Source organism: Numida meleagris, chromosome 22, assembly GCF_002078875.1.
Source record: "Numida meleagris isolate 19003 breed g44 Domestic line chromosome 22, NumMel1.0, whole genome shotgun sequence".
Classification (NCBI taxonomy): domain Eukaryota; kingdom Metazoa; phylum Chordata; class Aves; order Galliformes; family Numididae; genus Numida; species Numida meleagris.
In genome coordinates this window covers 1,487,004-1,504,823 of record NC_034430.1, presented here as the reverse complement: position 1 = coordinate 1,504,823, position 17,820 = coordinate 1,487,004, and the positions used below count along the sequence as shown (strand labels likewise).

General features: G+C 47.3%; 2 protein-coding genes across 7 annotated transcripts in view; one reads left to right on the top strand and one right to left on the bottom strand.

Moving 5' to 3' along the window:
- The window catches only part of EYA3 (EYA transcriptional coactivator and phosphatase 3), a 45,196-nt gene extending 30,070 nt beyond the window's left edge, over positions 1 to 15,126 (top strand). For all 5 annotated transcript variants that reach the window (XM_021375143.1, XM_021375141.1, XM_021375142.1 and 2 more), the window contains 11 exons: positions 2,059 to 2,141; positions 3,644 to 3,827; positions 5,700 to 5,839; positions 7,123 to 7,206; positions 7,384 to 7,473; positions 8,621 to 8,679; positions 9,492 to 9,652; positions 10,764 to 10,878; positions 11,289 to 11,410; positions 11,685 to 11,785; positions 12,634 to 15,126. In XM_021375143.1, the coding sequence (XP_021230818.1) occupies positions 2,059 to 2,141; positions 3,644 to 3,827; positions 5,700 to 5,839; positions 7,123 to 7,206; positions 7,384 to 7,473; positions 8,621 to 8,679; positions 9,492 to 9,652; positions 10,764 to 10,878; positions 11,289 to 11,410; positions 11,685 to 11,785; positions 12,634 to 12,714 (1,220 nt within the window). In that variant the 3' untranslated portion in view covers positions 12,715 to 15,126. The remainder of the gene's footprint in view (positions 1 to 2,058; positions 2,142 to 3,643; positions 3,828 to 5,699; positions 5,840 to 7,122; positions 7,207 to 7,383; positions 7,474 to 8,620; positions 8,680 to 9,491; positions 9,653 to 10,763; positions 10,879 to 11,288; positions 11,411 to 11,684; positions 11,786 to 12,633) is intronic.
- The window catches only part of XKR8 (XK related 8), a 2,934-nt gene continuing 1,355 nt past the window's right edge, over positions 16,242 to 17,820 (bottom strand). Inside the window, exons 2-3 of one of the 2 annotated variants that reach the window (XM_021375147.1) lie at positions 17,598 to 17,791; positions 16,242 to 17,185 (exon numbers count right to left, since the gene is read on the bottom strand). In XM_021375147.1, the coding sequence (XP_021230822.1) occupies positions 16,455 to 17,185; positions 17,598 to 17,721 (855 nt within the window). In that variant the 5' untranslated portion in view covers positions 17,722 to 17,791 and the 3' untranslated portion in view covers positions 16,242 to 16,454. The remainder of the gene's footprint in view (positions 17,186 to 17,597; positions 17,792 to 17,820) is intronic. The other variant, XM_021375146.1, reaches the window with a different exon arrangement.

Here is a 17,820-nt window from a genome sequence, read left to right as displayed (position 1 = left end):
TGAAAACTGAGGCTGTGAAATGGTCATGAATAGTCCTTTTGGCACATCCATGACAAACATTTTTGTGTGGTTTTGGCCCATTTGCAGGCAAAGGGCTGACCCACAGTGCAGAAAGAATTGTGTAATTAGGGTTGTGAGAGCTGTTTGTAAAGATCTGATGTGTTATGTTGTATAGATAAGGGATAATTCCAAAAGAAATCTTGGAATGAGACCAGAGTTTATAAGATAAACAACAAAGTTCATTGTGGGGAGGCTGTGTTGTAGCAGAGTCCCAGCTCTTGGAAGCTTTTTTCTATGATACCTTTTGTGATCCGTCTCAGTGGCAAAGCAGCACTACAGATGAGAAGAGGTAGAATGATTTTGGCTTCTCAGCAGTTCAACTCCTCCAGCTTCCTGGCAGGTCCATTCTGTGCTAGGGAGGAGCTTTCCTGGAGAGCTGCTCTTCTCAGTGCCCTAGGTATTTTTAAGGTTCTCATTGTTCCAGTGACACGTACAGTTTGGAAACTGTCCCCTGCTCTTCAGCAGCTGCTTACGAGGAGTATCCACTGCTGCTTCTAGTAGCTGCATTGCTACTGTTTGCATTTGAGTATCTTCATTGCCATTATTGCTGTTCAGTGCAGCCTTTCCCCCTTTTTCTAAACGTCCACCCTCCAAAACTTTCTCCCACCTGTTTTTGAACACTTTTGCTCCTATCTATGAGGGGATTCCCAAGGGCTAATTACTTGCCTTCATTTCTGCTTCTGCAGAAAGACCTCTCCACATTGCCCACCTCTCACGCTTTGTATTTCTGCATCTCTTTTAAGATATGTTTCTTCTATTTTTTCATCTTCTTTGAGGCATGTTTTGGATCCATTCCTCTTTTCAGGAGCTGTTCACCACGGTAGTACCTGTGTTTGCCATAATGCAATGTATATTGATTAAGAGTTTGTGGTGGGGTCTTTTTCCCTTTGCAGCTTCCCTAGGATAGAAAGACTGAAGCCTTCAGGATCTCGAGTTCTTCAGTCTTGGGTTGAGTTCTGCAAGGGTGTTATTTGCAGAAAGGCTTTTCTTGAAGTGATGGTACAGCAGGTGATACCGCGGATTTCTGCAAGCCTTTCCACCAGTGTCTAACTATCGTTGGTTTTGTTTGTGTGCAGAGAAAGAAGGTTTAGCACAACAAAGTATTTCTTGGTGACCCTTGATTTAGTACATGCCGGCTTTGTTTGTGCTGATTTCCATATTTCTTTCCACTAATCCTTGGGGTTCCTGCAACTGGAGGAATGTTTAATGGTGTGGCCCTGTTGCTGTAACACCATCAAATCTGCTGAAGGACTGTTGTTCCCAGAAGGGGCTCTGTCTGCCTCTCTGTTCTTTCAAAGACCTTGTGGCATTGACATGAAGAGTATTAAACATCTTGAAAACTTCTACTAACAGCTAGGTGTCTCTTAGCAATTTGTCCTATATGACAAATTCTTTCAGAAACTCTTCCAAAAAGTAGATGTAGTGTCACAGGCTATGGACAGAAGTATTCACTTTTCTAGTAGGAAGCATTCTTCTTATATTATTTGAAATATTTTTACTACTTCCCTGTTGGTTTGATCTAATTAAGCTAAGTATACTAATTCCAGTGGAAACAGAAACTTAATTGTTTCCAGAACTGATTTAAGCACTTTCATATTCATTGTCTATTCTGATTCATTTCTAATGGCTAATAGTTAAATATCAGAATGTGATTTTTATCTTCTTAAAACTTGTAATAAAGGTATGAAGCTGTTTTAATTTAACTCCACTTGCTTAGCAGGCATGGGTAGAAAATGTTTTCTTTTTCAAAGCTTCGGATAAAATTTCTGGAATACTGAAGAATAACATTTTTAAGATCACTGTGTGCCAGCTCTCCTCCTGTCTAAGCCCAGTGGAAATATAGCTGGTTTCTAGATACACCCCAACACTTTGTGGCTGCTAGAAGCACAAATACTTGCATATAAACCTTGTAAGAACTGATGTTTACACTTGAGATTGGTCTTGTCTCTCATACTTCTAAACATACATATATATATGCAGTAATTCTTAATTTTACAGCGTCAACTACCAATGCCAGTCCAGTCTCTACATCCTCAACTGTTGTCAATATTTCCACATCAGCAGTAGCCAGCATCTCACAGGTAAAATTTCCTCCTTGTTATATTTATGTGCAGCATCATCTTGTTCACTTCTGTTTAACACATTATTTAAAACTAATGTAAGAAGGCAAAATATTGGCACCACTTTAAATGAAACGCAATGAGTATTAAAGTTACAGGGTTCTGTTTGGAACACAAAATCAGCAAAATTACTTTTGCTGCATCGTTGACCATGCTGCTCTTCCCTCTGGCCTTTGCAGCAGACTTACTTGAGCTGTCTGTAGCTGTTTCCTTATCTGCTGGTTGTGTGGGAACTTTAACCACAGCACTGAGATCCTCCATGAGAGACACTGGAGAAGAAGCAGAAGAATTATTATTAGAACCAAACTAAAGGAGGATTATTTTTGGACATCTTTTGAATGCCTTCGTTCTCCCTCAGCAAGAGAAGGAAAATAGACTGTGCACAAATAAGCAAAAAGTGTGTGGGATAAGCATTGTGATGCTCAGAGTGATATTAAGAAGCTGTGTGGCTGACACAGAGCCCTTCCCCCTTACACCAAGACCTGCTGTGAGTAAGAGATAGTGCTGTGTTCTCCCTTTAGTCAGCAGTTAACTGGCATCCTGAATATTTAGGTGTTACAAATGAACCCTTCAGAATCACAGCTTTGCAGATTGAGGATACAGGAGCTGGGGAAAATCCAAGGGTTGAAGCATACCTTGTATGCTTGCACTGTGACTTTTTAGGGTTCTTTCATTTACGTAAATGTGCTGAGAACTTAAGGAGAAGGCTTTCCTGGGTGGTGGTGCAGACTGATGTAAGTTCACAAATCCAGGATATTCCTTCAGGGAACTGGGAATGCACAGCGTGCCAGAAGAGAGTGGCCTGACTTTTGGAGGTGGCTGTTTTCGTTACCATTAGTAGCAGAAATGAAAATCCTCAAGTATGTCTTGAGTTCAGGTGCCCTGGCTGATTTCAGTGATCACCGTCTAAATGAGTAAACTGTCATCAGAAAAGGATGCCTTGCGTCACAGTGTGCAGTATAATTGCTTCCTGAAGTCAAGACACAAGTGAAGGCACTTTATCCTTTAGCTCTTGTGGCTGGGGTTGTATACTGAGCCAGTGCCAAGACCAATCTCTGTCACTGTCAGTACATCTCGTATTGGGAAGTAAAACACAAGACAAATCCACCAATTCTAGAAGACAGACAGAGTGGGCTGATGCCTTAGCATCCACTTGGTGCTCCCCTGTAACTGTCACATCATTCATATAAACTCATTTTTGAAGAAACTGGAGGCAGAGGAAGGACCCTGTGTTTTCCGGCCTTCTAGGGGCAGGACCTACCTGCTGTGTAGGCCATTGGGAAGTTGTATCTCTCAATCCTTGTGGGGGATTTCCCATGTGTTCAGAAGGAAACAGCATAAAGTCAGATTGTGGTCTTGCTGACATTTCTCTTTGACGAGCATCATCTAGTATAAAAGTCATCAGAATAGATAATGTTTTCTGAAAGGAGTATCCTGTCATAACTGATTCTTTCCTCTAATAGGAATATCCTACGTACACAATCCTTGGCCAAAGTCAATACCAGACGTGTTACCCAAGTTCTGGCTTTGGAGTCATAACACCAGCAGACAGCAACGCGGAGAGTACTGCATTAGCAACAACTACGTATCCACCTGAAAAACCAAACGCCATGGTGCCTACACGGACGGTGCAGAGACATTCCTCTGGTAATGGCTGCATCTTTAATGGGGTGGCTGCAAGATACCTGTTACAAACAGTACGGTATACAGATGTGGAGAAAACTTTATTCTAAAACGTAAATGCAGCACCTTTGTGTTCTGACCTGGACAGGATGCTTGTTTTCTGTTCTCATGGTATGATGGGATGGCCAGACTTATGTATTGGAAATCTGACACTGCTGTGATTCAGGAGACACACACCATGTGCTCAGAATGCCATAGAGAGAGAGGGAGTTCCAGGGGTGACTGGAAGAGGAGCTGACAGCAGCTCTGTGGGTATGTTGCCTCCTGTCACGTGTCAGGGCTCGGGATCTAGATATGCTCTATCAGTGGATGCCAAAAAGATGGCTGCTGCCAAGAAGTGCTCCCTTCCAGTGTCACGCCATGAAACTCAAGGAGTTTTGCCAGACATAGATACCATGTGTGTTTCACTCTTTGTTTCCAGTTTCTACAAACAGAGTTGTATTCTCAGTGCTCCCTGATGATGTGTCCCTTTGCACACTGGTGCCTTTCTTAACTCTCTCCTTTCTAGTGGTAGGTCCTGTGACTGTGTGTTCAGGAATGCTTTCTCCATCTTCCCAGAGTCCATCAGTAGTACCAGATCTCTGTCAAGTCCCCAAATTAATTCAAGCAGCTGGAAAGCAAGGATAGTTGGCTGCCAGTGAGCAAAGCATACGCATCAGTGGTCTTGAACTTGGTGATGTTCAAAACTGCTCTTATGTGTATCTTAAGGGATGCTGCAGGCAGATGGTGACAAGCAGCACACTGTTATGTTGGAAATCAAGAGGCGTGGTGTAGTATTTGTCCTGTATTTGGGGTGAACAACAGGAGACCTACCCTCCTGAATTTATTTTTATTTGATTGTGAATGCTGTAAGCAATTGACCTGTTATTTCAGGGCACTGGGCAGAGAATGGTCCACTTGTTAACATTCTCAGTGACACTGTCTTAGTTCAGGAGCACTCTTGAATTGACCATTCTACATGAATATTCGTAAGAATTGCTCAATTTTTGTGAATAACTTCATGCTTGAGACCCAGACTGAATTCAAACTCTTTCAGATTGTCTTGGCTCCATGGTCAGAAATTGGTATGGGTAATCTGTCTAGATGACATGGGTATGGTTACCCATGGTATGGGTAATCTCTCTGGTAACTCTAGATGAAGACATGGATAATCCTGTGCCTTTCTGCATTCCTGATAGAGTTCTAGTCCTATTTCTGGACTAGTCAGACAGACACCTGGGATGCTAAATCTTCTGAGTGAACTGTTACTAAAGGATTCAGAGAGTATCTCCCATTGTGGTCATAGTACAGGTACATCAAAACACTTACTCATTTATTTTAGAGTCCTTTCCCTGTGGCAGGAGTTCCTACCAGTCTCAGAATAGGCTCTGTAGTGTACTCATATTTCAGTAATGGCCGTGTTGCTTGGCCAAGTCTTTTTCTCCAGGGCCAAGTACATTCCTGTGATTGACTGATTGATTTGCAGGGGTATGGCAGTGTAGCTGTAGTGTAGCATGTTCGATTTACAGTTGGCATAGTGTGGGTTTGTGTATAATGAACACGCTTCAGGTAACTGTACACTGGCTATTGTTTAACTGTCAGTCAGAAGCTGTTTTATGGTGGAACAGGAGCAACTAATGTACGCAGAGGTGAAAACAGCATGTCTCATATAGGATTGCTCAACACAGAAAAGGCATGTGACAAACCTGGGAAATCTAGGATGGACAGACATTACTCAATACTTTCCTTTGCACTTTCATTCCAGACAAAGAGTTTCTGATACAGTATCATGAAGTATTAAAAGAAACTATTGAATAATAAAACGGTGGATGAGAGCGGTTTGATTTTTTTCTGCAGGAGATGCATCCACAAGTCCCTCATTGTCAAGAGCAACAGCAAGTAAAGAGTTAGATGAACAGACGAGAAAAAATATTCCTGGGAAGAACAGGGGGAAAAGGAAAGCAGACACCTCTTCTTCACAAGACAGTGAACTGGAGGTAAGTGGGAATGTTTTCTACAGGCACTGTTGCAGAATGGTGTGGTGGTAAATGTTCTCTCTTTCTTTCCTTCTGTATTCTTAGAAATGAAAGGGGATAATCTAGGAAATTCCCATAACCCTTGTTATTTGAGAACTGCCCTAGACTAAGTAATTCTTCAGTGGCCCTTGACAAGTTTCACTTAAGCATATCTTGAAATCATAGTGGTTTCAATGGAGCAGACATCTGGATGTCTCTAGTACAGTCACCTGCTCGGAGCAAGGCTGTCCCCATCACTAGAACAGGGTGACTGGCTTTCTTGAGCCAAGTCTTGAGAATCTCTTAGATTGGAGATCCTGCATCTGCCTGGTGATGTGTCCTGGGACTACCACACCCACCTGCAGAAGGAGGTTTTCGTTTTCCAACCAGAATCTCCCATGCTGCAGTTTGTCCCCTTCGTTTTCCATTGCAGTTTTCCATCCAGCACTACAAAGAAGGGTTTGTCTCCATCATCTTGGCAGTTCCCCTTTCACGTAGTTGTGGGCTGTTAGCAAATCACTCTTGGTTTGTCTTTAAACCATCACAACTCCCTCGGCCTCTCCTCTAAGCTGGTAACTATCTTAGCAGCCAGCAAAGTGCTGCTCACTTGAACAGGGGATGCCATACTCAGTGCCAAGCAGAGTGGAACTACCTTCCCTCCATCAGCTTGCAGTTCATCTTACCTACAGGGAGAGCGTGCTGCTAGTTGTATTTCACCTGGTGTGCACCGTGCCATCCAGCACTTTCCATCTTGGACCTGTGTGAGGTGTTGTTCTACCACATAGGCAGAATCTGCAGTTACTGAACTTCTTGTAGTTCCTCTTGGCTTAACTTCTCAAATTTATCAAAGTCCTTCTGTACTCTGTCCGTTGTGACAGCCAATCCTCATGATTTATCTTAACAATGGTGTCTCTGATAAACTCCAAGGTCATTTACCTGGTGCTCTCCACATCACAGACAGTAAATTTCTACACTAGCAACACTTTAAAGTTCATTAACACTTCTTTTTTTTTTGCTTTTGTAACTATAAAAGCAAGAGAAACTTTGAGAAGAGTTTGATCACAGGTCTTATCCTGTGTTGTGTTTGCACTGTTCCAGCGTATAAACTCCACCATGCTAAACTGAAAAAGTTTAGTAATGCATTTAGCCTGTGAGATGAATACTGTTGTTCATATCTGCAGCTATCCACAAAATGAGCCCTAAAACTTCCTTTAGGACCATACTTGGAATATCTCAGCTCTAACTTGCTTTTATTCTCTGTGCAGCGAGTGTTTCTCTGGGACCTGGATGAGACCATCATCATTTTCCATTCACTTCTCACAGGGTCTTATGCTCAAAAATATGGCAAGGTAATACTATCTCTTATGTGGAAGAAAAATAATGTGTTATGCAGAAGTAAATGGTAATCTCTGTAAAATGAATAGAAAAATGATGTCTTGTTTTAAATGTATAAAGGGATACTTCTAACTTGTTGCCAGTACTGCGGGGGGGAAGAGAGCTGACGTTATCTCCTTTTGTTTTACCAGGATCCAACTCTAGTGATTGGCTCAGGTCTCTCAATGGAGGAGATGATTTTTGAAGTAGCTGATACTCACCTGTTTTTCAATGACTTGGAGGTACACAGCAAATGTTTTTGTAACACAGAACTCCACATTACTAAGTTAAACTACAGAGTTTGTGAGGGCAGAGGTGCTTCACATCAAGTCAGTGCTGAAACGTAATGATCTGCCAAAACTGAACAGGTTCTAAGCGTGGCCAAATCAAAGGGGTGTTCTCTTTTATCCAAGACAGGGGCATCCTGAACACTTCTGTGTCATGAGCTTTCCTAGCTCCCGTATGGGTTTCTGCTTATGCCTAAAGCATCCAGAGCTATGCCTACTTTGTATTGCAGTTTCATTCTGAACTGGGAAGCATTTTGCTTTCTCTGTTCCTGCTTTGAAATGGAGATGTGGGGAAAAAGAGGACCCGCGTGCCAGTACCTGGGGCCTTGTCTAACCCAAAGACAGAATACAACTCGCAGTCTCAGCCAGCACACCAGAAGGTCACGCTGGATGTATAACAGCTATGAAGGATGTGCTTCCATGCAGATAGGTGGCTGGCCCCACTGGTGTCCTGCCCTCTATTCCCACAAGCTTTCTCTGCTGCTCTCCCATTCCTCTTCTTCTCAAGGGACTCCTATTCTGCTTCCATCCTCTTTTGTGTAGACCAGTCTTTGCCAAATAAAAGACATGTCTCTGTTCTACACCACTTTCACAGAAGCTGAATATAAATCTTTGCTTTAATCATGGCAGTATCCTATGCTGTGATGTATTATTAGATAGTGGTGAAAAGAGTACTGTGAGCTATGTGGGGAGGTGTGAAATTTTATCATAGTCTGGAACTCAGTGGTTAGAAATAGATTTCCGGACTGGAACTGAACTTTCAGCACAACTTGTTCAGCAAACATTGAGGTTTCTTCCTTGCTGACAACACAAAATGTTGTAAAACCATCCTTTGTTGAGACATTTCTGGTCCTTCAAATCCCAGTCTTGACAAGGACCTGTAGGCAGTGTGAAGGGAAACAAGGCTGCTGGAAGTACTGGAGGGCAAAGCTAATGGGAGCTATATATATAGGCTTATGGAGGCAGCATGGCTTGGTGTGTTGCTGTTGGCAAATGCAAGGGGATTGCTGTATCTCTCTCTTATTTTTAGTCTGCACATTTTGGTATGTTTCTGGATTACAACAGCAGCTTTTGATTTTTTTTTTGTTTCTGTCTTAAACAGGAGTGCGACCAGGTACACATAGAAGATGTGGCATCTGATGATAACGGCCAGGATTTAAGGTGGTGTACTGAGGAATGCATGAGATGTAGAGCTGATGCAGTCTGGTTTATTTTGTGGGGCTTCAGAAAGGGACCAAACTGCAATGGGGTTAAGGAATGGAGGTCAGCATTGTGCAGGGGCTGAAATTTGGCAAATGGTTTTTATTTGCTGGGTGCTTTTCTGTGGTTGTTTTTCTTCTTGGTTGGTTTTTTTTTTTCAGATGGGGTTAAGACCTACAAAAGATTAAGACTTTTGGAATTACAACATGAATTATATTGTCCAGCTTTTGAATGTTACCTGTGTTCTCAGTCATGTCAAATAAGTGGAACTAGCACTCCAAACTTGATGCTTTTGGCTTTTGAGAGTCTCCCTACATTTTGCACCCCTCTGTGCTGATCATATACACATTCAGGCAGGGTGGATCAGTGTTCTGTTGCATTAGTGAGCTGAACTGGCTCAAGGAAGGATCTGAGAAATGCCTGTCTGTCAGGAAGAAAGAAACTACACTGAGATTTATCATTGCAGAACAGCAGGGTCTAGTGGGAAGAATGTTCTGTATCGAAGAGAAGAGAGGAAAGAGCAAAGGAAGGTTTTGTATTGGAGGGTGAGCAAAAGGAGTTGCATCAATACATTTCAGTACAGCAGTTCAGGTCTGGCAGCAGGTGTAGCTGGGTGTTAGTGCACACTGCCCGGAGCAGCTGGTCTCCTCTGTCAGAGGTGCAGTGGTGGTTGTGCAGAGTTCTTCTTCATGGTGCTTTTCCAACGCAGCCAGAAAGATTGTGGTGATTGTGACGCTGCAGCACACGTAACAGATGAGATTTTTCTTTAACAGCAACTACAACTTCTCCACGGATGGCTTCAGTGGCTCAGGAAGTAATGCCAATCACAGTTCATCAGTTGGTGTCCAAGGTGGAGTAGACTGGATGAGGAAATTGGCCTTCCGCTACCGCAGGGTACGAGAGATCTACGATAAATACAAAACCAATGTTGGAGGTGAGTGTTGCATTGCACCGGGATCTGGGACACCAAGCAGAGTTGGTGACACCACACTTTGGTCCTTCTTGGTAGCAGTTCCATACAGTAGCTTTTGCTTTCCTAAATGTTTGAAAATGTGAAGTATCCATTTTGCTGAATGGGATTAGATCTGTGTGGAATCCAAGAGGGTGCATCTTCCAAAACTGATCAGCATTGCAGCGCAATCTACGAGTTACCATGTAGATTGAGGTGGTCAGTCAATCGTACATCTAACAGAAAGGTTTGGCACAGTGTCCCTTTGCTACTTTTCAATGAAAGGCTGCTTATTTCTGTATAGACAAGGCCTGAATGACTTACATATCACTCCACTTAGGAGGCCTTTTCAGATATGTCTTCATTATTCTGCCATTGTCACCAAGTAATATGTTCACCCTTTTGGCTGCTGTGCTTGCGGTCTAAGATAACATCTCTAAATCTGCTCACAAAGTCACTTAAAAATTTTCTATTTGTGCTTCCCTTCCAGTGCCAAAGCAGTAATAAAGATGCAAACCACAACTGTATTTGATAGCAAATGTCAGTAAAGTTCTGTTTAGTCTCAGTCTTGGCACTGACATCCTTAGAAATGAGGTGCTGCTGGAGCAGCTTATCTGAGCAGGTGATTTGTCCTGGTGGGTTATGTACCCTTAGCCTATGCAAAAAAAAACTTGATACAACATTTTCTTGGTTATTCTGAAAAATGGGTGATCAAAACTATAACTTTCAGCCTTAGAAGTGTAAGTCTGCATTTCAGTGCTCCACAATTACCTTATTTCCGGTAGGGAGCAGACCATTTTTGCATGTTTTATATGTGGGAAACCCAGATGTGGAGTTTTTCAGGACCTGTCTGAAGATACGTGGTGACATCACACAACGCCTCCTTTTGTGTTTTGAGAAATGCATTTTATTGCATGTATCCTAAGAGCTGCGCAGGGCTCAACTGTGTGCTGATTTCCCCTGTTGTCATCTTACAGTCTCAACTTTCAGATGACTTCAGTATGATGTTGGCTATAGCAGAACAGGCAGATGTTAACTGAGCTGTGGCTCTATTAGACTTAGCAGCTCAGCTGGAAGAACTTGTGTTGCTTTCCAGGCCTTCTCAGCCCACAGAAGAGGGAAGCTCTGCAGCGACTAAGAACTGATATAGAGGTGTTAACAGATTCTTGGTTGGAAACTGCATTAAAGTCCCTGCTACTCATACAGTCCAGGTATGGAAACTGGAAACATGTCTGTTGCTTTCTCAGGAATTCTTCTCACTTAGTGCAGTTGCAGTAGTGCCAACATGTAATTCTGCTGCTGCTTGTCACAGGTTTTGGGGAAAGAAGTGAATGTGTGCAGAAGCTTCACTGCTGAGCACCCTTTGAGACCCGTCTGCGACAACATCCTTTGTTAGGAAGGCCCTTTTAATAAGGCCGTGCTCACAAAATTGCATTCCTGCAGAAGAATATCTGTTTAAATTAGATAAACAAGCGAAAAAAAAATCAAAATCTGAGCCTCAGAGAGGGTGGGCAGCAAAGTTGATGGCACCTTTGGAAAGCTGAGCAAGTGGCCTTCAGCACTAGTGGGTGCTGATATGCTTTTAAAAGTGTTTTTTGTTGTTGTTGTTTTTTTCTTTCAGAAAAAACTGTGTAAACATCCTGATCACAACCACCCAACTGGTGCCAGCTCTTGCCAAAGTTCTCCTGTATGGATTGGGCGAGGTGTTTCCCATTGAAAATATTTATAGTGCAACAAAAATAGGTAAGGGGTCTGTGCTGGATGCCTGGCACTCAGGTGTTTCTTTGTGGATTGGCTGGGATTTTTACACAGGAAACACAATTTCTGCAGCTGAGGGGCACTTGTGACTGAGGAGGTGCAGATGATTGCTAATAGCGATGGCTTCAGGTCTTACAAACCAAACTGGGCATTCTCCCCCATCCCAGTAAGACAAGAATGTATTTTTGTTCTGGGACGACAGGGCTTGTTCAGGCTGTCTCTGCCTAAAGCTCATTACAGTGGGATTGTGTTTTGGCAGGCAAAGAGAGCTGTTTTGAGAGGATTGTGTCACGATTTGGAAAGAAAGTCACCTATGTGGTAATTGGAGATGGGCGTGATGAAGAGGTTGCAGCTAAGCAGGTGGGTTTCTGCAGAGATGGGGTAATGGGTTGATGCAAAGGGAAGCTATAGAAGCAGTCTCTTTTGCAGGGACTCTTTCCAAGGCTTGCTTCTTTGAGCCAGGGGCAGTGAGGGGAACACTTTGCCTTTGATGCAAGATCTGTCACTATTTTAACACAAGGAGTTACCTGGCTCTGTGGTTTAAATTTTCTGTTTTGCTCTTGGTTAGCATTGCAGTTCTGGTGTATTTGCAGTCTGTTAGTATAACACTGTCCCTGTAAAACATGTTCAAGGTGTCTATCCACGCTGTGCTCAAGGCAAGGTGTAGCATGCCTCGAGCATAGTGCAGGTAAAGCAACCTCTCAGAAGCACTGAGGGAGTCGGGACATGTTGCCTGCAGCCAGGTCAATAGACAGCATGCACCATGAAGTCTGAATCACAGATGAGGAGGAGCAACCAGTTTGAACAGGCCTGAATAGGCTACCCAGTCACCATTAAAGGCGGTGAAGTGCACAGATTGCTGTCAGGACATCAGCATCTCTCAGGCTTCATTCACACTGTGCCACGTGCCAGAGCTGTCATCGCATGGATTCCCTCGCAGTCCTGGGGGGGCTTTCCCCAGTTTGGGGGTTTCCATCATGACTGGGCAAAGTAGCTGCTCATCAGCCCTGGTGCCTGTCACAGGGCGGTGTGCAGATAAGAGCCTTCAGATACCGCTGTGCTTTGCGGCTGAGATCCTCTCTGAACGTGCTGCGCTCTGTCAGTGCTGTCACAAGTGCTGGATTGCACAACTCTGCAGGTGCACCTTGACTGCTTCCACCCAGCTGTAAAACTGCTCCAATCCAACTGACTTTATCTTCTCGTTACAGCACAACATGCCTTTCTGGAGGATCACCAACCACGCAGACCTTGTGTCCCTTCACCAAGCCCTCGAGTTAGACTTCCTGTAAGCAGCTGGAGCAGAGGCGTGACTGCGGCTCCTGCAAGCCCTCTCCATCAGTGGGGAGGCAAAGATCTCATACAACTGGGGACTCAATTTTCAGCTTGATGAAGAAAACGTACCTAATGCAAATCGTACAGTAGACACCAGGTCATTTCCTCAGGAGCATCGACCCGGCCAAGTCCAAAGGTGTCCTATAAAGAAGGACTAGACTCAGCAGGGCTGGAGCTTGACTGGCGAAGAGACTTATGGAATCCAGCTGAATTCTTCTAGCAGGTAGTCTCCAGAGGGAGGGGGTAATACAGCTGAGAAGGCTCTGACAGATACTTCTGCTTTTCTATTCAGCTTAGTTACAGAACCCAAGTAAACATAAAACCTTATTTTTGTAGAAAAATACTGATGGCAGAGCTGAACCTCCCTTGTTTTGCAAAGCCAAAAAGAGCTGTTTTTTTTTTTTTTTCCATGGTAAATATTAATGAAAATGTCAAAAATACCTCTACTGCTGTGAAAACGTGTCCTCTCTCCTTCTCTGGGTGTTGAAAAGCAGTTAATTTATTATGATATCCTTACATTATTTCTTCAATGTTGGGACTTATGGAAAATGGAAAAAATAAGGGAATGTTTGTGGGCTGAGTGGATCCTTGCAGAGGGAGGTGTTGCTGTTGGCTGTTCCCATTGGCTTCTAGGCAGTGTGTGTACAATGCACATGACTGAGCCCTGCTGACGAGTGGGGGATCTTTGGATTGCAGCTGCCCATGACCCAGGCTGTAGGTCCCACAGATTTTTCCTGTATGGGAAAATGAAACTGCCCGTGAACCCTAGAGACAGCGCAACGCTATTGAAGGGAGTGCTGAGATGTGAGCAGAGTCCTCATTTGGACTAGAAATAATCTGAGAGAGAACTAATTTCTCATGAATGTTACAAAGAAGAATATATTAACTGTTCTCCACTTCTGCTTTTCTGACTCCATTTGTGAGAACATGTTCCCTTTAGTCGCATCAGATTCGGTTTTCTTGTATTCTTTGCATTAGCCTAACTCCATAGTTAGAAACAAAATAAAATCCTTGACAAGAGGTACTTAATCTGTAACACACTGTGACTTGCCAGCCTGGAGCACGCTGGCCTTGGAAGTGACGGATACACTGATTTTTTTTAATTTTAATTTTTATTTTTTCCTACCATCTCAGTAAATAAGTCTGGAGTCAGTGAGCTGCAGTACTGCTGGCCAGAAAGGCAACGAGAGGCTGGGGGATGATGCTGCTGTGCCAGGTCAGGCTGAGGTCGGTGTCCAGCACCCCCCTGTGCCCACAGTGGCACCAAACCCGCGGGTGCTGAGGTTTCTGGGGTACAGAGGACAGATGTCTGCGTTGCTGCTGAGCCAAACCCCGCAGCTGCACCCAAACCCTCCCAGCCTGCATCCCCAGCCCAGCATCACCCACCTGCGTCCCGTGGGGACCGCTCTCGAAGGCGCAGTGTGTCACTTGGGGAGGACGCTGACTGCTCAGGTTGTGCCCACGGGAGCAGGTGGTGATTGCTGCATTCATTTCATGGCAGTAATTACTGAGGAATAATATCCGTCAGTGCTGGGGGAGTGCTGGGGTGGCTCAGCGCGTGCGTGGATGTGTCCTGTAAGGGACTGCTGTGTGTCCCTGTGCTCTGCTCACCACTGCTGAGGGTACGTGGCTTGGATCCCCGGAGCTGAGAGGCTGGACACAGAGCTCCAGTTTTGGCTTTAAAGATAAATACAAATCAGAGGAGTTTTCCTTTCTCTGACACGGCCCCAGGAGTCGGAGCTCTCCGCTTCCCATCAGCTCAGCGCTAGGTGCCAGCCAAGTGCTTTGCTCCCAGGCGGACGTTCCAGGTCTGTGCATCTCCGCAAGGGAGCCTCTGCCTCAGGAGTGCGGAGCAGGAGGGTAGAGATGGTGATGGTGCAGGGCCACATTTTGCTGCTGGAGCCATAGAATGACTGGGGCTGAAGAGACCTCAGAGCCCCCAACCCCTGCCGTGGGCTGGTTGCCACTCCTCCATCATGCTGCCCAGGGCCTGGCTCTCAGCACCCCATCCTTGGCAGGACTGCTGAGCATGGGGCAGACCCTCTGCTTTACTCCCAGCACAGTGTGTGGCCACTGCCTCCTGCAGCCCGGAGGGGGCCAGGACTCATGGGCTGTGTTCTCTCAGCACCGTGCACCGCAGCCAGCAGGGCCTGCTTTGGTTGTTTACTTTAAAATGTTTTAAGGGAATTTTAAAGACGGCAACAGAATTTTAGCTGGGTGCGGACCTATTGCAGCCAGTGGCATTTCATACTGATATTTATACGATGTCTCCTTGAATGTATGTAAAGTACTTTTATAACAGGAGGTTGATGGTACATTTCTGTGTTTGTTTATTAATAAAGGCTGACCCGGTGATTTTATTTTTCTCCTCTGCTGGCTGCTCTTCAAGCGTTTTCTTGTCTCACGCAGCAGCGGCAGCGCCTTTACCCAAGCATTGATTTGTTTCTGTGTCCCTTTGCTGTTCCCAACCCGGCCGTAAGCTGAACTGCTGACAAATGCCAAATGGAAGTGGCCTCCTCGGGGGCTCCCCCCCGGGCTCCCACATCCCGGTCTGCTGCACGACTGCCTGCACAAACCCCGGGGCTGCCTTTGTCCTGGGGGAGCTCACAGAGCCCCTTCTACGCTCGCATGGGAGCCCTGGGGCCTCGTGCTGCGCAGCCGCTGCCGCGTGCGTTCTGTGTAATGGGAACTGTCCTATGAACTGGAAAAAAAAAATAAAGTCTTTTATTTTCTATAGTCACCGTTTCTGCTGTTCTCCGCCGGCCCCACGGTCTGTCCCCAGTCTGCACTGTGGCACTGCTGCAGGGCTCCCTGCGCTGTCATCGCCTGGGCTCACCCTACTGTGGTGGCTGGGGACAAGGCCCCGTTTGGGTTCGGAGGCACAAAATGCCTTTTTATTTTTCCTGTGTCTTTTTTTTCTTCCCTTCTGCACACATCCAGCAGCTAACCCTCCTCCCAGCACAGCCACGCACTGCAGTGCTGCTGTCCCTTTGCGATGCTCTCACCCTGTGCTGGTGACCCAGGCGATGCGCAGTCCAGGCACGTCCTCCACCGCCCCAGTGCTGTGCCATGGCTGTGGGCAGTGCTGCACCAACACGTGGCAGGAGCTGTGGTGCCAGGAGCGGGTGCCCATGCCACAGCTTCAGCCCCAGAGCAGCTGAGGTGCAGTGTTATGGGCTCAGGACCCGCTCGCAGCAGCTGTCAGCCATGGGGGATCCCCACTGGGGAGGGCACCCTGCAGTGCCTGGTCTCCTGCTGGGGCTCGGCTCGGTGCTGCCTCCACACCAGGACCCCCACGGTCCCACCCGCCCCTCCCTGCCCCTCTTGGCACTGGGCAGCCTTCAGCCTTAACAGCAAAACAGCAGAGGCAGAAAGCTCCAACTGCAGACATCTGACAGCCACCGCCAAGCAGGGAGGGAGCCCTCCACTGCCCTGAGGAGTGACGGTGGCAACAGGCACCAAAAAAAGCACGAATAACCAGGTGCTTTTTTCTTTTTTTCTTTTTTTTTGAAAAGGTGAATAATAAATAACAAGAATCAATAGTGCACTCACGCTGTGCAGACCTAGCACCGAGCCCCGAGCCAAAACCGCCCCCCGGGGCACAAAGGAAGAACCGAACAGAACTGAGCAGAACCTCCCCAGCAACTCGAACCACTTGGATAAGGCACAACTCCCCCCGGCAGCGCAGGACGAAGCCTCACACAGCAGCTGCCCCGTTCAGCAGGCGCGGCTCCGCCAGCGCAGACAGCGGGAAGTGGCTCCGCGCGAGGCACCGCAGCCGCGGGTTCACCAGGTCCGGCTCTGAAATGCTGCGAAACTCCACCACCCCCTCGGCCCTTCCCTCAGCGTCCACCTCGTCGCAGCTGCTCCGTGGCCGTGCTCGCACGTTGGGGTGCAGCCACCCGTAGTAGGCGACGCGCAGCAGCAGCCCCAGGAGGTAGCAGAGCAGCGCGGCGCACAGCACCGGGACGAGGTACGGGCGCTGCTCCTCAGGGGGACGGCCCCAGAGCCAGGCCAGGGTCAGCAGCGTGCTGTCCACCAGGATGAAGCCGTGATAGATGATGGTGCGGTGCAGCGTCCTCCCCGGCGCCACGTTGAACCAGCTGAAGTAGAGGATGACGGCCACCACGGCGCGGTAGAGCTGCTCGGGGCCTGGCGACTCCATGAAGTCGGTGCCCTGCAGCGTGACCCAGAGGAACATCGCCAGCCACACCAGCGGGAAGTGCACGGCCACAGCGTAGGGCCACAGCAGGGCGAAGAGGGCGAGCGCCAGGATGCGGGGGCACAGGAGGAAGAGGTTCCATAGGAAGTAGACGACGGAGGAGCCCCAGCCCATCTCGTACTTGTCCTGCAGGAAGGAGCGCAGGGACTGGTGGTAGTCCAGCAGGGACCAGGTCACACACAGGAACGCGGTGCAGATCCCCACTCCTGCAAACACAGCAGCAGCCATGCGGAAGGCAGACCAAGCTGGGGCTGGCCCTGCCCCGAACAACCCCCGCCAACACCTCTGGAAGGAGCCCCCCACCAGCAAAGCAGCTGCTCTGGAGGCTTAAGAGCATCAGCACCTCTGTTTCTCCTCCCCTCGCTTCCCTGTTCCTGCCCTCCCTGAGAAGGAGTTGGTTCTCCCGGGGGAGCCCCCCCCCCTCTGCTCAACGCCTGAGGTTCGCCCCAAGCTTCAGTTCCCTCCAGGCCCAGCATAGCCCACGGGGACACATGGGGCCGGGTCCGCTCTCCCATGCGCAACGCCAAGGGGACGGGCGTGGGAGAGCACCGAGAGCACCTCCAGCACCGCAGCACAGCCCCGGCCCCCCAACCCCAGCACCCAGCCCCGGCCACGCACCCTGGGCAGGCTCAGCCTTGCTGGTGCGCAGGACGCTGTAGAGGAGCAGGGCGAGCTGCGGGGCGTTCTCCAGGAAGGTCTCGAAGAGGCGCAGCATGCTGATGTCGTGGGCCAGGAACGCCATGTGGATCCTCTCCTCCTCCGCCGCCTCCGCCCGGCACAGCCTCCAGCCCAACCGCAGCGCTCGGAGGCACCTGGCGGAGCACGGCGCGCTCAGCGGGGC